This window comes from Halichoerus grypus, chromosome 7, assembly GCF_964656455.1.
Source record: "Halichoerus grypus chromosome 7, mHalGry1.hap1.1, whole genome shotgun sequence".
NCBI classification, from domain to species: domain Eukaryota; kingdom Metazoa; phylum Chordata; class Mammalia; order Carnivora; family Phocidae; genus Halichoerus; species Halichoerus grypus.
In genome coordinates, this window is record NC_135718.1 from 25,548,887 (window position 1) to 25,569,775 (window position 20,889).

At 36.8% G+C, this 20,889-nt stretch overlaps 1 protein-coding gene and 1 pseudogene across 1 annotated transcript in view; both read left to right on the top strand.

The window, feature by feature from the left end:
* The first annotated feature begins 445 nt into the window (after nucleotides 1–445).
* The window catches only part of PCGF6 (polycomb group ring finger 6), a 32,309-nt gene continuing 11,865 nt past the window's right edge, over nucleotides 446–20,889 (top strand). The window contains exons 1-8 of the mRNA XM_036111519.2: nucleotides 446–873; nucleotides 1,663–1,762; nucleotides 1,851–1,947; nucleotides 2,702–2,757; nucleotides 2,858–2,917; nucleotides 3,801–3,909; nucleotides 8,900–8,927; nucleotides 16,717–16,815. Of these exons, the coding sequence (XP_035967412.1) occupies nucleotides 517–873; nucleotides 1,663–1,762; nucleotides 1,851–1,947; nucleotides 2,702–2,757; nucleotides 2,858–2,917; nucleotides 3,801–3,909; nucleotides 8,900–8,927; nucleotides 16,717–16,815 (906 nt within the window). The 5' untranslated portion in view covers nucleotides 446–516. The remainder of the gene's footprint in view (nucleotides 874–1,662; nucleotides 1,763–1,850; nucleotides 1,948–2,701; nucleotides 2,758–2,857; nucleotides 2,918–3,800; nucleotides 3,910–8,899; nucleotides 8,928–16,716; nucleotides 16,816–20,889) is intronic.
* On the top strand, nucleotides 5,751–6,343 carry LOC144382452 (small ribosomal subunit protein eS12 pseudogene; annotated as a pseudogene).

Sequence of the window (20,889 nt, forward strand, 5' to 3'; positions counted from 1 at the left end):
GTACAGAGATTACTTTACAAAATAAAATCTTAAAGAAGAATAAATAGGGGCGCCTGGGTGGCTCAGTGGTTAAGCGTCTGCCTTCGGCTCAGGTCATTATCCCAGGGTCCTGGGATCGAGCCCCAAATCGGACTCCATGCTCCACGGGAAGCCTGCTTCTCCCTCTTCCATTCCCCTTCCTTGTGTTCCCTCTCTCGCTGTGTCTCTCTCTGTCAAATAAATAAATAAAATCTTAAATAAATAAATAAATAAATAAAACAAAAGGGAGTAAAGAGAGCGTCAGACTTCCAAAGCAAAAATTGGGTGAGCTTCTTCTACATACGACCCGCAAGCCCTGCCCTTTATGCAGAGCGGCTCAGTGCACGCCCGGCCAGGTTTAGGTGAGGGGCAGTGAACCACATTTCCCAGCGGGCCCTGCAGGTTGCCGCGCCTGCGCACTGGCAGCGTAGGCAGGTAGGCAGAACTCCCGCGCTATCGAGCCGCGGGGTCTCGTCTCCCCCGGTCTCTGGCCGCGGCATGGAGAGGGTCTCGGTGGCCACGGGGAGCGCGGGCGCCGCCAAGGCCGAGGGAGCTGCAGCCATGCCGCCCCCCGCTGCGGTCTCCCCGCCTGCTCTCACCCCGGCACCCGCAGCGGATGAGGAGGGCCCGCCGCCTTTGCCCGAGGCGGGGGCTCCAGGCTGCTCGGGCTCCCGGCCCCCAGAGTTGGAGCCCGAGCGCAGCCTGGGCCGCATGAGGGGCCGCTTCGAGGACGAGGACGACGAGTTGGAAGAGGATGAGGAGCTGGAGGAGGAAGAGGAGGAGGAGGAGGAAGAGATGAGCCACTTCTCGCTGAGGCTGGAGGGGGGTCGGCCGGACTCAGAGGACGAGGAGGAGGTATTTATAGCCGGTGCCGGACCACGCCGGCCGGAGGGGCCTGAGTGAGGGACGAAGCCAGCCCTCCCCAGTAAGGGCCCGGCCGCGTCCCCAGCTCGCCGCTGCAGCTTTTGGCACTCGCGTCGACCTCCACCCCTCTCTCTCAACCTGCCTAGGCATGTGGCGCGGACTGGTCCGCGCCCGATTCCCTGCCGACTCTTTTTGTGAGCTTCCTGCCGATCACTTAGGCTCTTCAGGTCCGCCTCGATTATTTTGTAAATAATTACTAAATTATGCCAGGCGGGTAGGCGCCAAGGGTACAGTGCTCCTGCCTTCCAAGAGCTTACAGTCGGACAGGGAAACAGTCCATTTTTACAGGGTGTTCGGAGGATGGTAAACCCTTCCCTATCTCATCAGTCTCTAATTGGGAAGGTTTTTTGTTCGTTTTTTTTAATGTGGTAGTGCATACTTTATCAAGTTGGTAACACCTAGCCAGTCAGAATTGATATATTAAACATAAACACCAGTATCTCTGGCAAGTTTGCCCATTTTGTAAGTAATTCATAAAGTAAGATGCCCCTCATAGGGCAATATACAATATATCCAAAAGAATGAGATCTTTTTGAAACATTGGTGTATATTGTGTTATTGTAACTTTGAGCAGGATTTTGAAGGGTTGGAGGTACTGTAACATGTTTCCATGTTGCAAAGTAAGTTACACATTGTTCATAATGAAATGTGGGGATTATGGTTTAAGAATTTGAGAAGGCAAGGACTTGTATTTTAAAACTATTTCCATTGCATTTTCAGCGCCTGATTAATCTCTCTGAGCTGACACCATACATCTTGTGTTCCATTTGCAAAGGTTACTTAATAGATGCAACTACCATTACAGAATGTCTTCATACGTGTAAGCATATAGTTCACACTTCAAACTAATACATTCAATTTTTGAAATGTCTCTAAAGCATCCTAATTTAAACTTTTTTTCCCAACAGTTTGTAAAAGCTGCATTGTAAGACATTTTTACTATAGCAACAGATGTCCAAAATGCAACATAGTAGTACATCAGACACAACCTCTTTATAACATAAGGTAAGAGAAATATATAAGTAAAATTTGTATTTTAAATACACTTTTTCTGAAAGCTTCTAGTTGTGTAGTTGGAAATAAACTCTTGACCTATTTCAAAAAGGGAACTACATATTCTCTAAAATACATATAGAACACTTACTGTGTACCAGGCACTGTGATATCTGCTGGAGACAAAAAAAATAAAAAAGCACAGGCCTCTCTTTTTGAGGATTTTAATTCCATCACTCAAGTTAATGAGACTAGTTTAGCCTTGTCATTTTGGGGTACTTTTTAAAAGTAATGCCTGAAACAACTGGCCTTTTTAGAAAAACCCGTGTATCATAGGTCATTGTGTTTTTTTATTTTTATTTTATTTTTTTAATTTTCAGTTCATACTCCGTTTCCTAAGGGAAGAAAAATACTAAAAGTGGATTGCTTTCATTTGTTCAGCAAATACTATAACATTTTTATCCCTTTATAGAAGAATGCTTTGTAGATGATGCATAGAAGTTCAAAATACAGTCTCTGCAAGGGAATAAGACCAGTACACATGGAACCATTGAGCAAACCATTCAAGAGTCTATGATTATTTATAATTAATTACTTCAGGTTATCTCAGGTGAGAGCCAGTGCTACCTAAAAATAATTCACCTCTGAAAAAGGAGATATCCACTCCCAAGAGAAAACAGTTGCAAAGAGCATCATTCACTCTCACTCTGTACCAAAATGCATTTTGCTGAATTCTGAGGTATTCTCCATCCTTTCCTTTTATTAGGTTGGACCGACAATTACAAGACATAGTGTACAAATTAGTGATCAATCTAGAGGAAAGTAAGTTTGTTTTATTACATAGTTGTGAATCCCAGAATCTCTGCTGACTCTATTAGTTACATTTTAAGTGTAATTTAGTCTGTGTTTTATCATTTTTTAGGAGAAAAAAAGCAAATGCATGATTTCTATAAAGAAAGAGGTCTAGAAGTACCTAAACCTGGTAAGTTTGGGTGTATATCATAATGTATTTATAGATTAAAGAATACTAACTTAATAAAATTTAATCCCTTTGAGGTTGTTTTTGGTGATAGTTGGTTATTTTATGATCAAAGAGAAAGATTATGAAGGTAAAGATGTAGTATAATCCAATTTAATTATTTATAAAAATGAAAGAGTATAGACTCTGGAACTAGACTGTCTGAGTTTGACCCTAGCTCTGCCACTTTACTTTCTGTGTGACTTTGGCAAATTACTCCAATGTCTCAATTTCCTCATCTGTAAAGTAGGGATAATGACAGCACTTCATAAAATTGTAGTAAGGATACATTGAGTAATACAAAGCACTTAAAACAGTGCCTGGAACATAGTAACTGTTCAGATAGTTTTTGTGATGATGGTAGTGTCACAGTATAGAAGTTAGATAAATTTCTGTTTAAATCCTGATTCTTCCACTTACTACATATTGCCTAATCTCACTTAAACAGTAATCTCAGTTTCTTTACAGTTTTAACTGTTAAAAAAAAAAAAAAGAGTAGCAGTATACTTATGGGATTATAACAAGGATTAAACAAGAATGCGCATGTGCAATGCTGAGTATGAGCCCTGAACCCTGGCACACAGTAGTGCTTATTAAAGATTACCTGTATCTGTTGTGTTATGATGAGCTCTCTCTGTGGCCCTGATAAACCAGCCACATATGTCTGCCTTCCATTGTGGAGTGGTCCCCAGGTGCAATTTCAGTGGCTTTGACAGATTAATGTTATTAAAGAAAGGAACATTGAGGGCTTTATGATCTTTTAAATAGTCAACATAGTTATCATATGTGTGGTTATTTTTCAAAGATCTCAATTCATGAAATTTTTTTTTCTTTGGCTATTAAATAGCTGTTCCTCAGCCAGTCCCTTCGAGCAAAGGAAGATCTAAGAAAGTCTTAGAATCAGTGTTTCGTATTCCACCTGAACTTGATATGTCTTTATTACTAGAGTTCATTGGGTGAGTACCCTAAACCTCTGCCTCTTAACCTTAAAATAAAGAATTTGTTAAGTCCCAACAGTTACGAAATCATCCTGAACTCAGGTAAAATCAAGTTTTTCTGATATTCTTTTAAAAATGAATCATGAAATATTTAAGATTTAAAAAAAGGTCTAAAGAAATAGTACTACAACTGCTTGTATCACCATCATCTGGCTTAAGAAATAACCCATGCTAGTATGGCGGAAGCCCTTCGGCTACCTCTTCCTGTTCACCACCCCCCCTTTTCTTAGAGGTTAATAACCACTCTCCTAAAAGTAATGATCGCCATCCCAATGATTTTTAAAATATGTTTATCTCATGTATCAATGCTTAAGTAATATGTAGAATTGCTTTTGTCTTTTAAAAACTTTATATGGTATCACTGTGTCTTACAACTTTTTTTTTTTTTTTTTTAAATACAACTTGCTTTTTTCACTCAGCATTCTGTGATTTCATCCATATGGAAATGTGTAGCTGTAGTTCATTCATTTTCACCATTGCCTGGTATTCCCTCAAAATCAACATGCCATAATTTATCTTTTCTTGTACTGTTGAACATTTAGCTTGTTTCCAATTTTTTTGCTATTATAAACAATGTTGCTTTAAATATTTGTGTACATATCTCATGTATATCTCATATATACATAAATATTTGTCTACATATCTCATATATCTCGTATATATATACAAGATAGTTCTCTAAGAGTATAGATTTGCTGAGTCTTAGCATATGTTTTTAACTTTACTTGGTTTTGCCAAATTGTTTTCTAAAGTAGATGGATATCTTTCTAATTCATATAAATTTTTTTTCAAACATTGTATGTAGCATATGGTGTACTCCATTATATTGCAACATTGTTAAACACAATCATGATCGCAGAGTTGGCATGCATCAAACTGCAGTTTTCAGAATACTTAAATAGTTTGCAGAATAAACTAAAATGCCTTTTTTGGAAAATATAGACTTTCCATTTTATGTCACTGATGACTACTTTACTTTTTAGTTATTTCCTCCTTATAATTTTTGGTTGCCTATATCACTTATTAGTGTCTAGCTTGTGCTATGTTGTATTTATCTCTTTATGTAGTCACCCTATGTTCTCAGCTGATACTAAGGACCCCTAAGAGGCCAGAAACCGTTTCTCATGCCTACACAGATCCCATGTAGTAGTGCTTGATAATGAAATAAAAATCCCTTTGGAGGAATGAACAGAAACTAGGTAATACCAAACTTTAAACCAGCAATTTCTGATAATAAAGAATATGTTCCAATCTAAATGTCCAAAAGGGACCTGGTTAAATAATGGTATATAGCACATGAGTACGTGCTAATGTGATAGCATATGTGCTAATGTGGAACAATCTCCAAAGTAAGAATACATTGTACGTTCTCGTTTATTTATTTATATTAAAGAGAGTGGTAGAAAATATGTGCATAGACACGTTTTACATGCACAGACCATTCCTTAAAGGACATAGAAGAGGATTTTAATGGCCATTAGTTGCCTCTAGGAAAGGACAGCTGGAGTCTGTGAGTCCACGATGGGAAAAGGTCTTACTTTTCATTGCATTTGAATTTTGACCATGTACCTTGGTTTTTAATAAGTCTATTTAATTAAAATTTGAAAATGGAAAGGAATTTATATTTCTAAAAAATATTTTGGGGAAATGTGACATTTCCTACAATGCACAGCAAGAACTGATGATCAGGGTTTTTTTATACATTTTTTGAAAAGTGGCAGGGATGCAAAGATAGCAAATATGTGATGGGTATGCCACCATTACCTCTTCCTTTGCCCACTGCAGAAATCAATAATTAATCATAGCAGGCTTTCCTAATGAGTGAGACTTGACCATGGTACTCAAGGCAGTCATTACCACTTACCAAACTTACTACATTATCAGTACATTCCCTGCTATAGAAAAAAGAGCCCTCATGCTCTTTCCCTGCTGCCAGTTGCCGGGAGGCTGAGGCTCAGGTGGACTTGGTTCGGCTTCACCCAAAACCCACCGCCATGGCCAAGGAAGGCATTGCTGCTGGAGGTGTAATGGACATTAATACTGCTTTACAAGAGGTGCTGAAGACTGCCCTCCTCCATGCTGGCCTAGCACATGGAGTTTGCAAAGCTGCCAAAACCTTAGATAAGCACCAAGCCCATCTTTGTGTGCTTGCATCCAACTGTGATGAGCCTGTGTATGTCAAGTTGATGGAGGCCCTTTATGCTGAACACCAAATCAACCTAATTAAGGTTGATGACAGCAAGAAACTAGGGGAGTGGGTGGGCCTCTATAAAATTGACAGAGAGGGAAAACCCCGTAAGTGGTTGGTTGCAATTGTGTGGTGGTTAAGGACTATAACAAAGAGTCTCAGGCCAAGGATGTCATTGAGGAATACTTCAAATGCAAGAAATGAACAACAACAACAAAACTTTGTTCTTGTTCTAAAAAAAGAAAAAAAGAGCCCTCACTTGGAATAAGGGATCTAGAATTAAATCCTATCTTCTCTATTATCTAGTTTTGTGAACATTGACAAATTGCCTTTTGTTGTTTCCCACGATGTTTATTAAGGTCCTGCTATATGTATCAGCATAGCATTCTGCTAGTTGTTGATCACAGTTTGAATAAGGAGGCCACGGCCTTTGCCCCTCACGGAACTTTTAGTTTTAACTTCTCAGAGCTTCAGCTTCCCTATCTGTAAAAAGAAAGAATTGAGCCTTTTATGTGGATGATTATGATGAGTAGTTGAACTCATAATATAGCTCTTTATCTGTTGTCAACTAGTTGAGGGGAAGAAAGCTTCCAGGGTGGCAAGGAGTCCTTTTGAAAGAAAGCTTCCAGAGGCAAAGAATCCGTTTGAAGTCACCAGTTCCCAGAGTTCACTACATGGAAGAGCTTTTATATTACCACAGAAGTCAGGCTCCTGAGGGTAGCCTGTAGGCAGCTCTTTCATGGCAGGACAAATATCAGAGGAGTTTTAACCTGAGGCAAGTACAAAAGCAAATTTGGTCCAGGTTTTGAGCCCACTTAAGTTGGAGGAGCAAGAAAACTGAGGTAGGTTCAGCCTGTGAACAGTGATTTTTCAACCATTGGAATATGAAGTTAGATTTCCTCCCTAAATTGGGTATGCGTGTTTGGTGATCTTTAGATATTCTTGTACTTCTCCTTTTTGTTCTTCAGTTTCTGTGTGTAAAGTAGAAGATGATAAAAAGAAATAACTTCAGACAAGCAGTATAGTGTGTACAGAAAGCATAGACTTTGAAGAGTCTCAGTAAGTCAAGGTATATAACCTTTGGGATGTAGCTGAACTTCTCTCATCATCAGTTTCTGTATTGCTGAATTGGGGATTATAATAGCAACTAACAGGGTTGTCCTAAGTACCAATTTATGGTATTCCTACCATGTCTAAACTATTAGCAATATATGAGTATTGAAATAATGCAGGGTCATTCAAAAATAAAAGTTAAAGTAGTCTGTGGTGCTGTAATTTGTACATGTGCTAGTGAGGAAAATGGACTCACATGACTTAAGTGTGATACAGCAAAAATTTCATGCAATCTTAAGCTCAGTAGCATTTAGTGGACCATGGAGGTAATATCCAACTGTATGCTGTATTAATCCAACTAGAGTATTATGTTCAACTCTGGGCACTACGTTTTAAGAGAGATCTTGGTAAGCCGAGGTGTAACCAGAATAGTGAAAGGTTTGAAAAACCATATTACATGTGGTAAGGGAAGGAACAAAAATAATCTGAAAAAGAGAAAACAATCATAAGCCCCTTAAGTTCATTTCAAATCTTTAGAGGGTTATCGTATAAAAGAAAGATTGGGTCTAGTTCACAAGAGTACCGAAAGGCAAAACTAGGACTAGTGGGTGTAAGTTACAGGGAGAAACATATTTGCTTCAGGGCAAGCAAGCAATTCTAACAAAGTTGCCCACAAATGGAATGAATTGACTTGTCAAATAAGAAGCTGTCTTATCTCTTTAGGTGCCTAAGCAGAAGCCATACATCATGGATTCTATAGAGATAATTCTTGTAACACATAGGGTATTTTATTTTACAACTCTAAGCTTATATATCTTAGGTTCCTATTATGTCCATATATATAACATTTATATTAATGTAATATTATTTATAATATAGTTTATATGTTATATTTTAATATATTTCTCTATTTGTATTATAAGAATATTCTGTAGATGATGCAATTGTTATCTGGCCTACTCTTCACAACATGATAAGGAAGAAAGAATGTGGGTTTTGATGCTAGGTACACCTGAGTTTGAAGCTTTATCACTTAATAGCTCTGTGACCTTAAGCAAGTTATTAAACCTCTCTGAGCTTAATTTTCCTCATCTGTATAAGGGGAATATTAATACCTGATATGCAGGGCTATTATGAGGACTGAATGAAAAACATGCATCCTGTGTGAAGACCTAATATAATGCCTGGTACATAGTAGATGCCCAACAAAAATTAGTGCCCCTTGTCTCCTCATGACATAAACATAATTGATTTAATCAAGAAATCTCTTTGTACTTCAAGGTGAAGGGCAAACTGAGTAAGTCATGCCCATTATGCTATAAGTAAAACAACAGGAAATCTAGCAGCCTTCTTGTAAGAAATCTATCTTGTAAGGGTTACTGTAAAGAAAAAAACACATTAATTATGATAGAAGTTTTACTTTAAATTGGAAAATGTTAGAATGCTACATGTGGGGGAAATCTAAATATTACGGATATACTTCTAACTCCTAGAAGTATACAAAGTAAAGTAGTGGCTGACACTGCCTTTGCCTTACCAATAGGTGGCAGAAATGACAACTACATTATTTATTTCGTAAAGGGCTAGGTGATGGTGTTTTAAAATTAAATTGATGTTCCTCAAATATTTATATTCATGTTATTTTTCTGTGTTATATGATTTAACGTATAGTTTAAAATGTTGATTAATTTTGCTTTCATTTTTCAGTGCTAATGAAGGCACGGGACATTTTAAGGTATTTTATTTTTATTTACTTCACAGGAGGACCCTGTAGTACACAATTAAAGAGTCAGATTAGCAGTCATGTGGAGATTGTTCTCAATTACGTAGAGTTTTGTAAATAAAAGTAGAAATGTGAAGTACATTCAGTAATGCTCTCATAATAAGTTTATGAGAAAAGAGTTATTAAGTAGGGATTTGTTATTAATTCAGGACAGTGGTCTAAGGAAACAAGTGAGAAATTTTTAAAACTCTAAAACCAAATACTGCGATAATTTGGTGACTTTAAAAAATATTTCAAAACATTTTTTGCATAGTTTGGCATTCAGAGTTAAATATGAGCTTAAATTTTTATTTGCATGTAACATTTTGGGCTCAAGGTAAACCTGCCCTAACTTGTGGCTTCAATCATTTACTGAAATTTTAGAGGTAAGAATGAAGTCCTTTGTTAATGTACCTAAGTTAAGAGTTGCCTTAAAGGCTCTATTATCACAGGTCCCATTGTACACAGTGTTGCTCCTATAGTCTTATAGTTGCTCCAGGCACCAAAAGACCACATAATGTGTGATTCCATTTATGTGAAATGTCTAGAGCAGAGAAATTAAGTCATTAAGGAAGAGGTAACTTTTCCTTTTTTTTTTTTTTGAAAAGGTAACTTTTTAAAAAGGGCTAAATCAGGCCTTATAGTTACTTGGGACTGTATATATACAGGAAATAGCTGACTGATCTGTTTAGATTTTTAGTGACTTTTTCAAAGTCTGTACTAATACTTGGGTGGATTATACCTGGTTGGGTATACTGTTTTATGAGTATATTGGCTTAGAGACATGAATTGAAGCATAGGAATAGATGGGTACTTCTGTGGATGAAGTATATTGTAGATGTTTCCCAGAGATCAGTGTGATGGAGGGAATGCAGTGTTAAGTTCGGTAACTTTGAATTTCTTCTAAGTTGTAAAATACCAGATTTATGGGGATTACGGAGTTCTTTCCTAGTAGTATGGTGGCTGGGAAAGTGGCATATGAGTTTCTATATGGGACAAGTACAGTGTCATATGCTCCTAGAGTTTGCCGAAGATGTTTGTCCAATGACCTGTAGTAGCCACACAAACCAACAGAGTATAAAAACTTCATGAAGAAAGAACTAGACATTAAGTTGAAATATTAGCCTGTTGCTTCCACAAACGCACATATGGACCTAGAATATTTATGTAGTTCCAATTGTCACACATTAGAAAAATATGATGACAATACCACCTGTGAAGTATTCTTACCAAAACAGATGTGCAGCTGATCACACTCCTAGATTTAATTACTAATTTACAAGAAATTCAGGGGACAAAGGAACATGTTAAATGACACCTTAGGAATATAATAAGCCAAATCTAGACAGTGGAAAGCTACAGCACAAACAATTTTGTTTCTCCAGAATAAAAGGGAGGGGTGAAGAGGAAACATAGATAGAACATATTAATTAAAAGAGACTCAGAGGACATAACTAACTACAATGTATGGAGTTTATTTGGATTTGATTTGAAAAATAAACATTTATGAGAGAATAACCCCCAACTGAAACAACCCAAATATCACGTCACTGGTAAATGGATAAACAATATGATATAGCCACACAGTGGAGTATTATTTGGCAGTAAAAGGGAGTGGGTACTGATAAATGCTACAACATGGATGAATTTTGAAAATATTATGTTAAATGAAAGAAACCAGGTACCAAAAGACCACATAATGTGTGATTCCATTTATGTGAAATGTCTAGAGCAGAGAAATTCATAGAAGCAGAAAATACTGTATAGATTGGTGGTTGCCAGAGTCTTGGGGGAGAGGGGGAAATTGGGAGTGACTGCTAATTGGTGTGGGGTTTCTTTTTGGGTGATGAAGATGTTCTGAAATTAGATAGTGGTGATGAGTTGCACAACCCTGTTTAAATAAACTAAAAATCTTTGAATTGTATACTTTAAAATGGTGAATTTAATGATACATGAATTATATCCCAATAAAGCTGTTGAATTTTTAAAAAGTAACTAAGCCAAGATCCAATGGGAACTTTGAATAGAAATATTGTTTGTAATATATTTAGTGTATATATTTTGAAAGTACAAAAATACATCTGGTAAAAATAATACATGTAAAAATTAGAATTCGAATTCATAGTTTGAGTTCATATTTGGTTATTATATTTTTTTTCACAAAATCTTTGTTTTATTTTTATTCTCTCTTTAATGACGGCCCTAAAAACAATAAAATCATTTCCTGCTGGGTAAGAAAATTGAGACAATTGGTGAAATTTGAACATTTACTAGAAATTTTCTGATATTAAGGAATTTTAAAGTATGATAATGGCATCACGTTTTTAAAAAGATCTCTTATCTTTTAGGGATACCTACTGAAGTGTTTATAAATGAAATATGTCTGGGGTTTGCTCCAAAACAAATCTGGGAATGGGGGCCAGGAAGTAGTTGCAGTGGGAAGTGGGTGTGGTATATTTAAAACAAAATTGGCCTTGAGTTGATAAAGCTAGGTGATAGGCATATAGGAGTTTGATTTATACTGTTCTATAGTTTTGAGACATTAAATTTTCAGTTTTAATTGATGATACAGGTGTTAATTTGAAGGCCTTATACCTGTGAGAGATGATGAACCTCTTTCAGAAACAAATGATCCTGTTAATGCTGCATTTTGTGACTATTTTTACTTTGCTAAAACTGTCTTATACTTTCTTAGTTAATAGATTGGCGATCTTACTGTTTTTCTTTTTATTCTGTGATTTTAACGGAGTTCTAGTTATAGCTTTTGGTATTATAGCTCAGTATTCTCTGCTACTTAAAAAGCTGTTTTTATATCTTATCTTTGAGTTTAAGTATGTCCGTCTAGATGATGCCTGGTTGTTAAACTTTTTACCGTGTAGACCTGTAGCATGAAAGTCATAAACCCTTTTTGCTACATTAAATTTCACAGTGTTTCACTAGGCAGTAATAAAGTCCAGATAATTTTTCCCAGGAGTCATTTTTTTTTTTAACCTTTAATTACAAAAAAAAAGATTTTTTTTTTTTTAAGAGAGAAAGAGCCCATGTGGGCAAGGGGGAAAGGGTAGAGGGAGAATCCTAAGCAGGCCCCACACGAGCTCGATCTCATGACCGTGAGATCATGATCCGAGCCAAAATCAAGTTGGATGCTTAAACTGACTGAGCCACCCAGGCACCTCATTAATTATGAAAATTTTTAAACATAGTGAAAAGTAGAACCTCCCTGTGTCCATCACCCAGCTTTACCAATTAACTAATGGCCAATTTAATTTCTTCTATACCTCTGTCCACTTCCCTTCTAGTATTATTCTGAAATAAATCCCCAGCATTTTGCCACTTCATTTGTAAATATTTCAGTATTCTTAAAAGATGAGTCTCTTTTTTTAATGACCATGTATCATACCAAAAAAAAAAAAAAGTTACGAAAGTGTCAGTGTCATGAAAGATAATAAAGTGGCAGAGCTATTCTAGATTAAAGGAGATTACAGAAACATGACAACAAAATGCATTGTGTGAGCCTTCATGACATAAAACAATTTTTAAAGGATATAAATAGGACAGTTTATAAAAGAATTTGTACTATTTAGGTAATTGTATTAATGTTAAATTGCTTAAATATTCTGTATATTTCCTGTTAATTATGTTGTATATTGTATATAAGAGAATCCCTTTATTCTGAGAAGATAACTGCTAATATGTTTAGGGGTAAAATATCTGTCTGCAAATCTCATGTGGTCCAACAAAACATTAACATGCACATATACACACATACATATAAATTAGAAGAGATAAAGTGAATATAGCAATATATTAACAGTTTGTAAACTAGGTGAAAGCTGTCTGGGTCTTCCTGGTACTATCTTACAACTTTGTAAGTTAGTCATTTTTCAAAAGGTTGGGGATGGTAAATGAAAAAGAAATTAATGATTTCTTACTGTCAAATATCTACTCAGTGTTCAGATTTTTAATTGTCTCAATCATAGTGGGTGTTCTCTCTCTCTCCCTTTTTTCTTTAACACTTTAAATCAGGATCCAGATAAAGTTCACACATTGTGATTGGTTGATATATCTTTAAGTCTATGGTTTTCCTTTTCTTTTTTCTTTCAATTCATTGTTGATGAAACTGAGTCATTTGTCCTATAGTTTTCTACAGATTGGGTTTTAATGTTGCATTGCCATAGTATAATTTAGCATGTATTTCTGTCTTCTGTGTTTCCCATAAACTGGTAGTTAAGTCTGAGTGTTGATAAGACAGGTTTGATTTGAGGGGAGCAAGACTATTTCATAGGTGGTGGTGTTTCTTTCCATCTAGAGGCACATAATGTCTGGTTGTCTGGGCCTCTTTATGATATTAGCAGCCAGTGGTGCTCAGTGGCTAAGCCCATTAACTTAGCAGGGTTTGGAAAATGGTGTTCTCATTCCTTCTTCTTTTCTTTTTTTTTTTTAAGATTTTATTTTTAAGTAATCTCTACACCCAATGTGGGGCTTGAACTTACAACCTCAAGATCAAGAGTCGCATGCTCCACCAACAGAGCCAGCCAGGCGCCCCTATCATTCTTTCTCTTACTAGTTGAAGTACTTCTATAAAGAGAAACTTCTCTTTGTCTGTCTGGTTGGCCAGTGTTAGTTTATATAGGAAAAGCAGGATAAATGCTTGGTTCTTTCCCTTCACTTACCAAGTTCAAAGTAATGAGTTGGTTCATTAGCATACTCCAGTCATGACCAAATAGGTTTTGTTGTTTTTGTTTTTACTTTAATATGAACTCATGAATTTAAACATATTTGTGATTTAAACCCATTTCTTCGAGCCCTGCATCAGGCTCCCTGCTCAGCGGGGAGCCTGCTTCTCCCTCTCCTCCTGGCTCACGCTCTCTGTCGCTATCTCTGGCTCTTTCTCTCTCAAATAAATAAAAAAATCTTTAAAAAAATTACTTCTAAAAAAATAAATAAGCCCATTTCAGTTATTTTCTTTATTGATGTTCAAATTGTCCTTCATAGGTATCATAGTCTGTGATATTTTCTTGCTATCTGATATGACAAGATGTTCCATGCTCAACTTGTACATTTTTTGTCCCCCAGACATGGAATTAGTCCTTTCTCCAAGGTGTCCTAGTTCCTTTTGGTAGTTTTTAAAAATCAAAATCTGGCTACCAAGGGTTCATCTAGCTACTGGGTTCATAACTGTTGACAGAGATAGGAATTTTTTCAAGGTAAAATGTAATTATGAGTTGATAGCATCTTTTTAAAAGCTCTTTTTAGTGGTATGCATTATCTAAAGCAAGAAAATAACCAAATGTCTTATAAATCTCCCTACAGATCTTAAACTAGCTTATTCAGCTTTCTTATCAAATTGACCTTTTGTGTTACAGATGGCAGGGAAGACTGCTGTGTTTAATTTCAAAAAAGTGTAATTCTGTGGATTTCTTTTTTCCTATTTATTTGCAGATGGTAGGTGGCTATTAGGTGTAGCAGAAAAAATGAGTTGACTATGTAGGTAAGAACTGGTTTTTGAGCTTTAAATGAAAAAGCAAAACAACCAAAAAACAAATTGTTTTCTTAAAAACTGGATGTGAATTATATGGGGGGAAATCCAGTTAACTTGTGAACCTGGGGCATGAGGACTAGGGTTAGCCACTCTAGCTTTGAAAGCCAAGACCAGTTTTTTTCTTTCAGGTATTCGCACAGGTCCTAATTCTGTTCTGGATGATCTAAACAGTACAGTATTTATAACTTTAGCTAAGTTGGATTAATTTTAACGAACACCTGGGGTAAGGTGCTCACCAAGAATTTAGAAATAAGGGAGATTGGACTGTCCTCTGCTGGTATACCTGAGGTAAGCCCAGGAAATTCACCTTCAGAAATGCGCTGGTTGCCAGACAGGCATAGCTAGATGATTCAGAATAGCAGCTTCTTAAGGCACTTAATGGGATTCTCATGCTCGTCCGTCATTGCCCCCTACAGTGAGGTATTTTCTTGGGGTCTGTACCTGTGGGACGGCTGTACCTCCTCCTCAGTGAGACTGCCTTAGCTTTGTGAGGTGAATCCTGTACCTACCTTAAAAGAACATGAAACTTTGCCATTTTTGTCTAGGTTATATCAGTATCCCATGGTGACTGTGAGGCCCTCTATAAGAGTCCAGTTCTTTCACATTAAGAGTAAAATGGTCACAATACGCCAGAAGTAACTATGTGCCAAGATTAATAGGTATCTATGTACATTAACTCACTTTCCTCTTGATAAACCTATGAGGTGTAATAGGTGCTATTATCTCTTTTACAAATGAGGACAGAAAGGTTCAGCAACTTGCCTAAAGACTTATAGCTAGAAAATGGCAGAACCCCAGGACCTATAGCCAAGCAGTCTGTTTCTGGAGTACCTGCACTTAACACTTAGGCTACCTGCTACACTGTGGTAATAAGAGATAGCTTTATTGTAAGGAAAGATCTTAAGAAAACAAACTACAGGTAGGAAAGCTGAGCACTGTTACATGGAACAAGTCTAGGTCCTCTGGTAGTCATTCTGGGCTCCCTCTCTTTCAGGGTTGAAAAACACTGCTCATGGTTTCCTAAAAGGTACCTTTTTAGTTCTGATTACCTCAGCTTTTCATTTGTATTAGAGAGTAGCCTCCTTAAAATTGCCTCAGAGACAAGAGTAGTTGGCTAAGTGTTAGTTTCTGCTTTAAAACCCTGAGGCCTCTCCACCTATCACCTTAGACCATTGGATCAGATTCCAGCCACAGCCACATTTGTCTGGATGTTAATCTTTTTATTTTTCCACTTAAAAAGGAAAACCCTTTATTACGGAAAATTTTGCACTCATACAGAAGTAGATAGAGTAGAATGCCTGTGTACACAACTCAGCTTCAGTAATTATAAACTGATGGCCAATCTCATTTCATCTATATCTTCACCACTTCTCATAATTTTAAAGCAAATCCCAGACTATGTATCATTTTTATCAGTAAATAATTAAATATATTTCTAAAAGATAAGGACTTTTTACAAACATAATAATGATACTACAGTTTTAAAAATGAATGGTAATTCCTTAATCAAATAGCACATGCTATTTAAATTTCCTAGATTATCTCATGAAAATTGTTCTATAAGCTTGTTTAAATCAGGACCCAAATAAGATCCATACATTGTAATTGGTTGACATATCTCTTATTTATATTCCTTCCTAGAAGTTCATCCTCCATCTTGTTCTTTTTTTTTCCTTGCAGTTTTTTTGTTGAAGAAACTAGATTGTTTTAGACATAATTTAGTCTTAGGTATTCTTTCTCTGTCAATAAATTTTACTCTAAGTTTTATTTTTGGTGAGGTATTAAAATAAACAAGTAAGCCTTTCTATTAAAAAGTTATTGATGTGGGGCGCCTGGGTGGCTCAGTGGTTGGGCGTCTGCCTTCGGCTCGGGTCATGATCCCAGGGTCCTGGGATCGGGCCCCGCATCAGGCTCCCTCCTCCGCGGGAAGCCTGCTTCTCCCTCTCCCACTCCCCCTGCTTGTGTTCCCTCTCTCGCTGTGTCTCTCTCTGTCAAATAAATAAAATCTTTAAAAAAAAAAAAAAGTTATTGATGTGCTTTTCAGAAAGGGCAAGCTAAGCAAAAATTCTTTTTTTTTCCCTTGATAGGTAAATTAACTCAAAGTTCATAGTAGTTTTTTTCATAAATCTGTTGAACATCTTTGCTGTAAAATTTGCTTTTTGACTTACATGTTTTATGCATATTTGTTCTGAGAATATTTATTTATGTTTATTTATGTAGCCCTTGGAGAAGAAGTTTGTCCGAGTTTCAGGAGAAGCAACTATTGGGCATGTAGAAAAATTTCTCAGAAGAAAAATGGGTCTTGATCCAGCTTGTCAGGTAGAGTACATGTGTGTAAAAGGACAGATGAAGTTGTGAGATCACCTTTAGCATTTTGAAGAAAGAACTGTCTCAGGATTTTATGGCGTGGCTTTTGTTTTATGATATGTAGATATTGTAAATGTTCATTAAATATTGGTACACAGTGATTCCAACCCCACTTGAATCACATTTGACTTACTGTCTGCTTCTCGCTGCCACTGATGACCACCAAGTGTCAGAGAAGAGCTGAAGACATGAGCCTCAGTTCCCCTCTTTGGTTTTAAAAATGAATGGTAATTCCTTAATCAAATAGGCACGTGCTATTTAAACTTCCTAGTAGCGTAGCATAGTGGCGTAACAAATTATCTCTTATCCATCCACTTCTTTTCAGAGGACATCTTTGCATTTATAACAAGTTGACTCCAAGACACCTAGAAAAGTGAAATAGCTATCTAGTATGAGCCCTGTTTGGTTTTTTTTTTTTTAAGATTTTATTTATTTATTTGACAGAGACAGCAAGAGAGGGAACACAAGCAGGGGGAGTGGGAGAGGGAGAAGCAGGCTCCCCGTTGAGCAGGGAGCCCGATGTAGGGCTCGATCCCAGGACCCTGAGATCATGACCTGAGCCGAAGGCAGACGCTTAATGACTGAGCCACCCAGGTGCCCCACCCTATTTGGTTTTTGAGCATTGGAAAATATCTCCCATTCTAGCTGTGTAATTTGTTCTTGTTATAAGGTGGAAACTCAAACCTCATGTATTGTTGAACATAACATAGAATGTGAGCCATTAACAATGCACATCTATATAGTTTTCCTTTTTTATTACTTAAATTTTAAAGGGGTTTTTGTTATTCTCCATCATGTGTAAAATGTCATAAAATAATTTTTATTCAAAACACCTATTTGCTGTTAATTAAACTAACTGATATTTTAAAGCTGGCTGAAAGTTTGGTAGTGTTTTTAGTACTGGTATTTGTAGGTACTAAATAAATGTCTAATCCAGAGAAATGTAACTTCTCTTACTGAGTTTGACATAATGCTGGCTGTATCTCATGACAACTAAAAACTGGAATGACTTACTGGTAACTTTGTAGCCATAGCTTACTTGAGGTTATTCCTCCTCTTTTGGTTAGAAATAGGTAGCTGCTTAGAGACCTCTGGACAAAGAATTGTGAGTGATCCCATAACAGTCTATTATTTCTAAAAACAGAAGTCAGAAGACTTGCACCTGATTATATAGAATAACTAAGAAGTGCCACCCAAGAGGGCTTTCTTAGGATATAGGTTATTTCCTCTGTGGCTAGATACTGATCAGAACACAATTAGCATTTATAAGTTTTACATTGGTGTTTTAAGAAATGTGGTTGTGGGGCACCTGGGTGGCTTAGTCAGTTGAGTGTCTGACTCTTGATTTTGGCCCAGGTCACTATCTCAGGGTTGTGAAATGGAGCCCCACGTTGGGCTCCCTGCTTGGCGGGGAGCCTGCTTCTCCCTCTGCCTGCCACTCCCCCTGCTTGTGCTCTCTCTGTCTCTCTCTGTCAAATAAATAAATAAATAAATAAAATCTTTAAAAAAGAAAAAAGAAAGATTCTCTCTCCCTCTCCTGCCGCTCCCCTCCACCCCTCTCTAAATAAAAGAAAAAGAGGGCACCTGGGTGGCTCAGTCAGTTAAGTGCCTTCGGCTTGGGTCTCGGGTCGTGATCCGGGTCCTGGGATCGAGCCCCGCATCGGGCACCCTGCTCTGCGGGAAGCCTGCTTCTCCCTCTCCCACTCCCCCTGCTTGTGTTCCCTCTCTCACTGTGTCTCTCTCTGTCAAATAAATAAATAAAAAATCTTTTTAAAAAAATAAACATTTAAAAAAAGAAGAAAAAGAAATGTGGTTGCCAAATTGGCTTTACTGTGTAAAAATGTGGGGTTTTTTTTCATGTCATAGAATTCAAGGCTTTTAGCATTTTGAAATAAAATTATATAAAATCTGTTTCAACATTTAATTTTCTCTGTCAGCTCTTGGTTCTCTAGGTAAATATTTCTTTCCTATTCAGGTAATGTATAGCTGGTAATACTCATAAATTACTATTTCACCAAAATGTTGAAATAATGGAACAGAGAATTATCAAATATGCAGATACTGTGACTAAAATTGTTTAGACCTTCTAAATCCAAGAGAGAATAAACAAGAGTTACTTCTAATATGAGCAGAACATTGAACTAGTTAACCATTAATCAAAATAAAATGCTTGGCCAACCCAGTCACTTGAGCCTGCTATGCTGACCTTTAAACCAGTTATTCCCAAATAGGAAATGTGCGCTTTGTTTACAGATATGTGACCTTCATTTATGGTTCTTGACTAGCAGGAATGGATGAGACTACAGGACTGTTAAATGCTAAACTACCTTTTAAAGTTATTTGTGGCAGATCAAAATAAAAAAGGAAGACAATTCTGAAAGATAATAAAATACAGATCATGTATTCTTAAGAAATTTAAGTTAATTCAAAATTAGAAATCAATAATTGTCTGAATAGATTGCATCACTTAGAGACCTCAGTGCCTCTGGATTACCATGGTTGAGTTAGTGGTGTTTTGAACTAGTTTATGCCTTATTTTTATTTTGTTTTATAGTTATTCTTGTGTTCCTTTGTACATTGTTTTGTCTTAGATCTTACTTTGCTTTTATGAAATGAGACTTAGAAAATAAACATCATATTGATCACTAAAAAGTCTTTATATAAAAGAAGTGATACTAGATTTTGTTGTTAATCCTGCCATAATTAATTCTATCTTAAAAGATAGGTTATATTTATTATTATTTATTTAGTATATGACTTTAACCTTACTGTTAAATTGTTTCAAATCAATTTTTGAACAGACTCTAATGTATCATATGGTATATCCCTACCATTTACTTATTACCTATTGATATTAAATTGAGCATCTGTGTACTTAGCCATAAGAGTACAAAGGTGAGACAGAAAATTCATGCCACCCAGGGACTCAGTTGTGTGGGAAAGATACACAGTACAACAACGGAATGACAGTAGGATGTGGTGAGTGCAACAAGAGCACAAGAATGAATGATTTAACTCTGGAGGAGTTAAAAGAATGGACTTGAAGAGTATCAGATAGGAATTTACCAGACAAAGAAAAAAGAAGTTTCTATCAAAGAAAAGAACAAATGTGGCACTAGCTCATAACAGTGAAAAATCCTATCTTGGAATCTGTAGTGTGATCTTGCTTGTAAAAAAAAAGATACAGGTTTTAAAAATCAATAAATAAAAAGACACAGGTTTTTCTTGCCTTAAGACTACCCTCACATTCTGATTTCTGCTCTGAGATTCAGAAATATTATAGTTATCCTTTCTATCTGAGACTTGATACTCCAGAGTGTAGAAAGATTGTACAGAAAAAGAGTTAATAAAGCCAACTTGAGGCTTCTGTCTTTAGAAGGGCCTGCTTACAAGGTTAGCCCTTGCCTAGCATCTAGGAACTTGGCCCACAAAAAGTTTCCTACAATAATAGGAAAAGTCCCCTAACTGATAAGGGTGTTACACTGTGCCTAGAGTGTACAAACAGTGGGTCTGTGATGAATACCAGCCTTCCTTCTGGGAGTCTGGAACTTACTAGTTGCTAGGCAGAGAATGCCAACATGAACAGCCCTCAGTAAAAATCTGTACTCCAAGCTTCAAATGGGCTTCCCTGGGTAGAAATATTGTACAAATTGGCCACATTGACAGTGCTAGGAAAAGGAATACTGTGGGTGTATCTTTTCCTAAACTGAGGTGGGGGCTGTGCATAGGAAGCCTGTGCATGAATTTGTCCAGACTTCACCTACATCTTTTTCCCTTACTGATCCTGGCCATGTATCCTTGCTGTGTTTTGTGAGTCCATCTAGCAAATTACCAAAAATGTGGGTCATGTTTGTGGGAACTTCAGAGATCTGACTGTTTGTGGTAATTTATGTAATATTTACAGTCAGGTGACTTTTAAAAATCAGTATGTAAAACTGGAAGCAATTTAAATGTGTATCAAGGGAATGGGTACATAAAGTATGATATATTCATACAATGTAACACTATGTAGCTATTTTTTTTTTT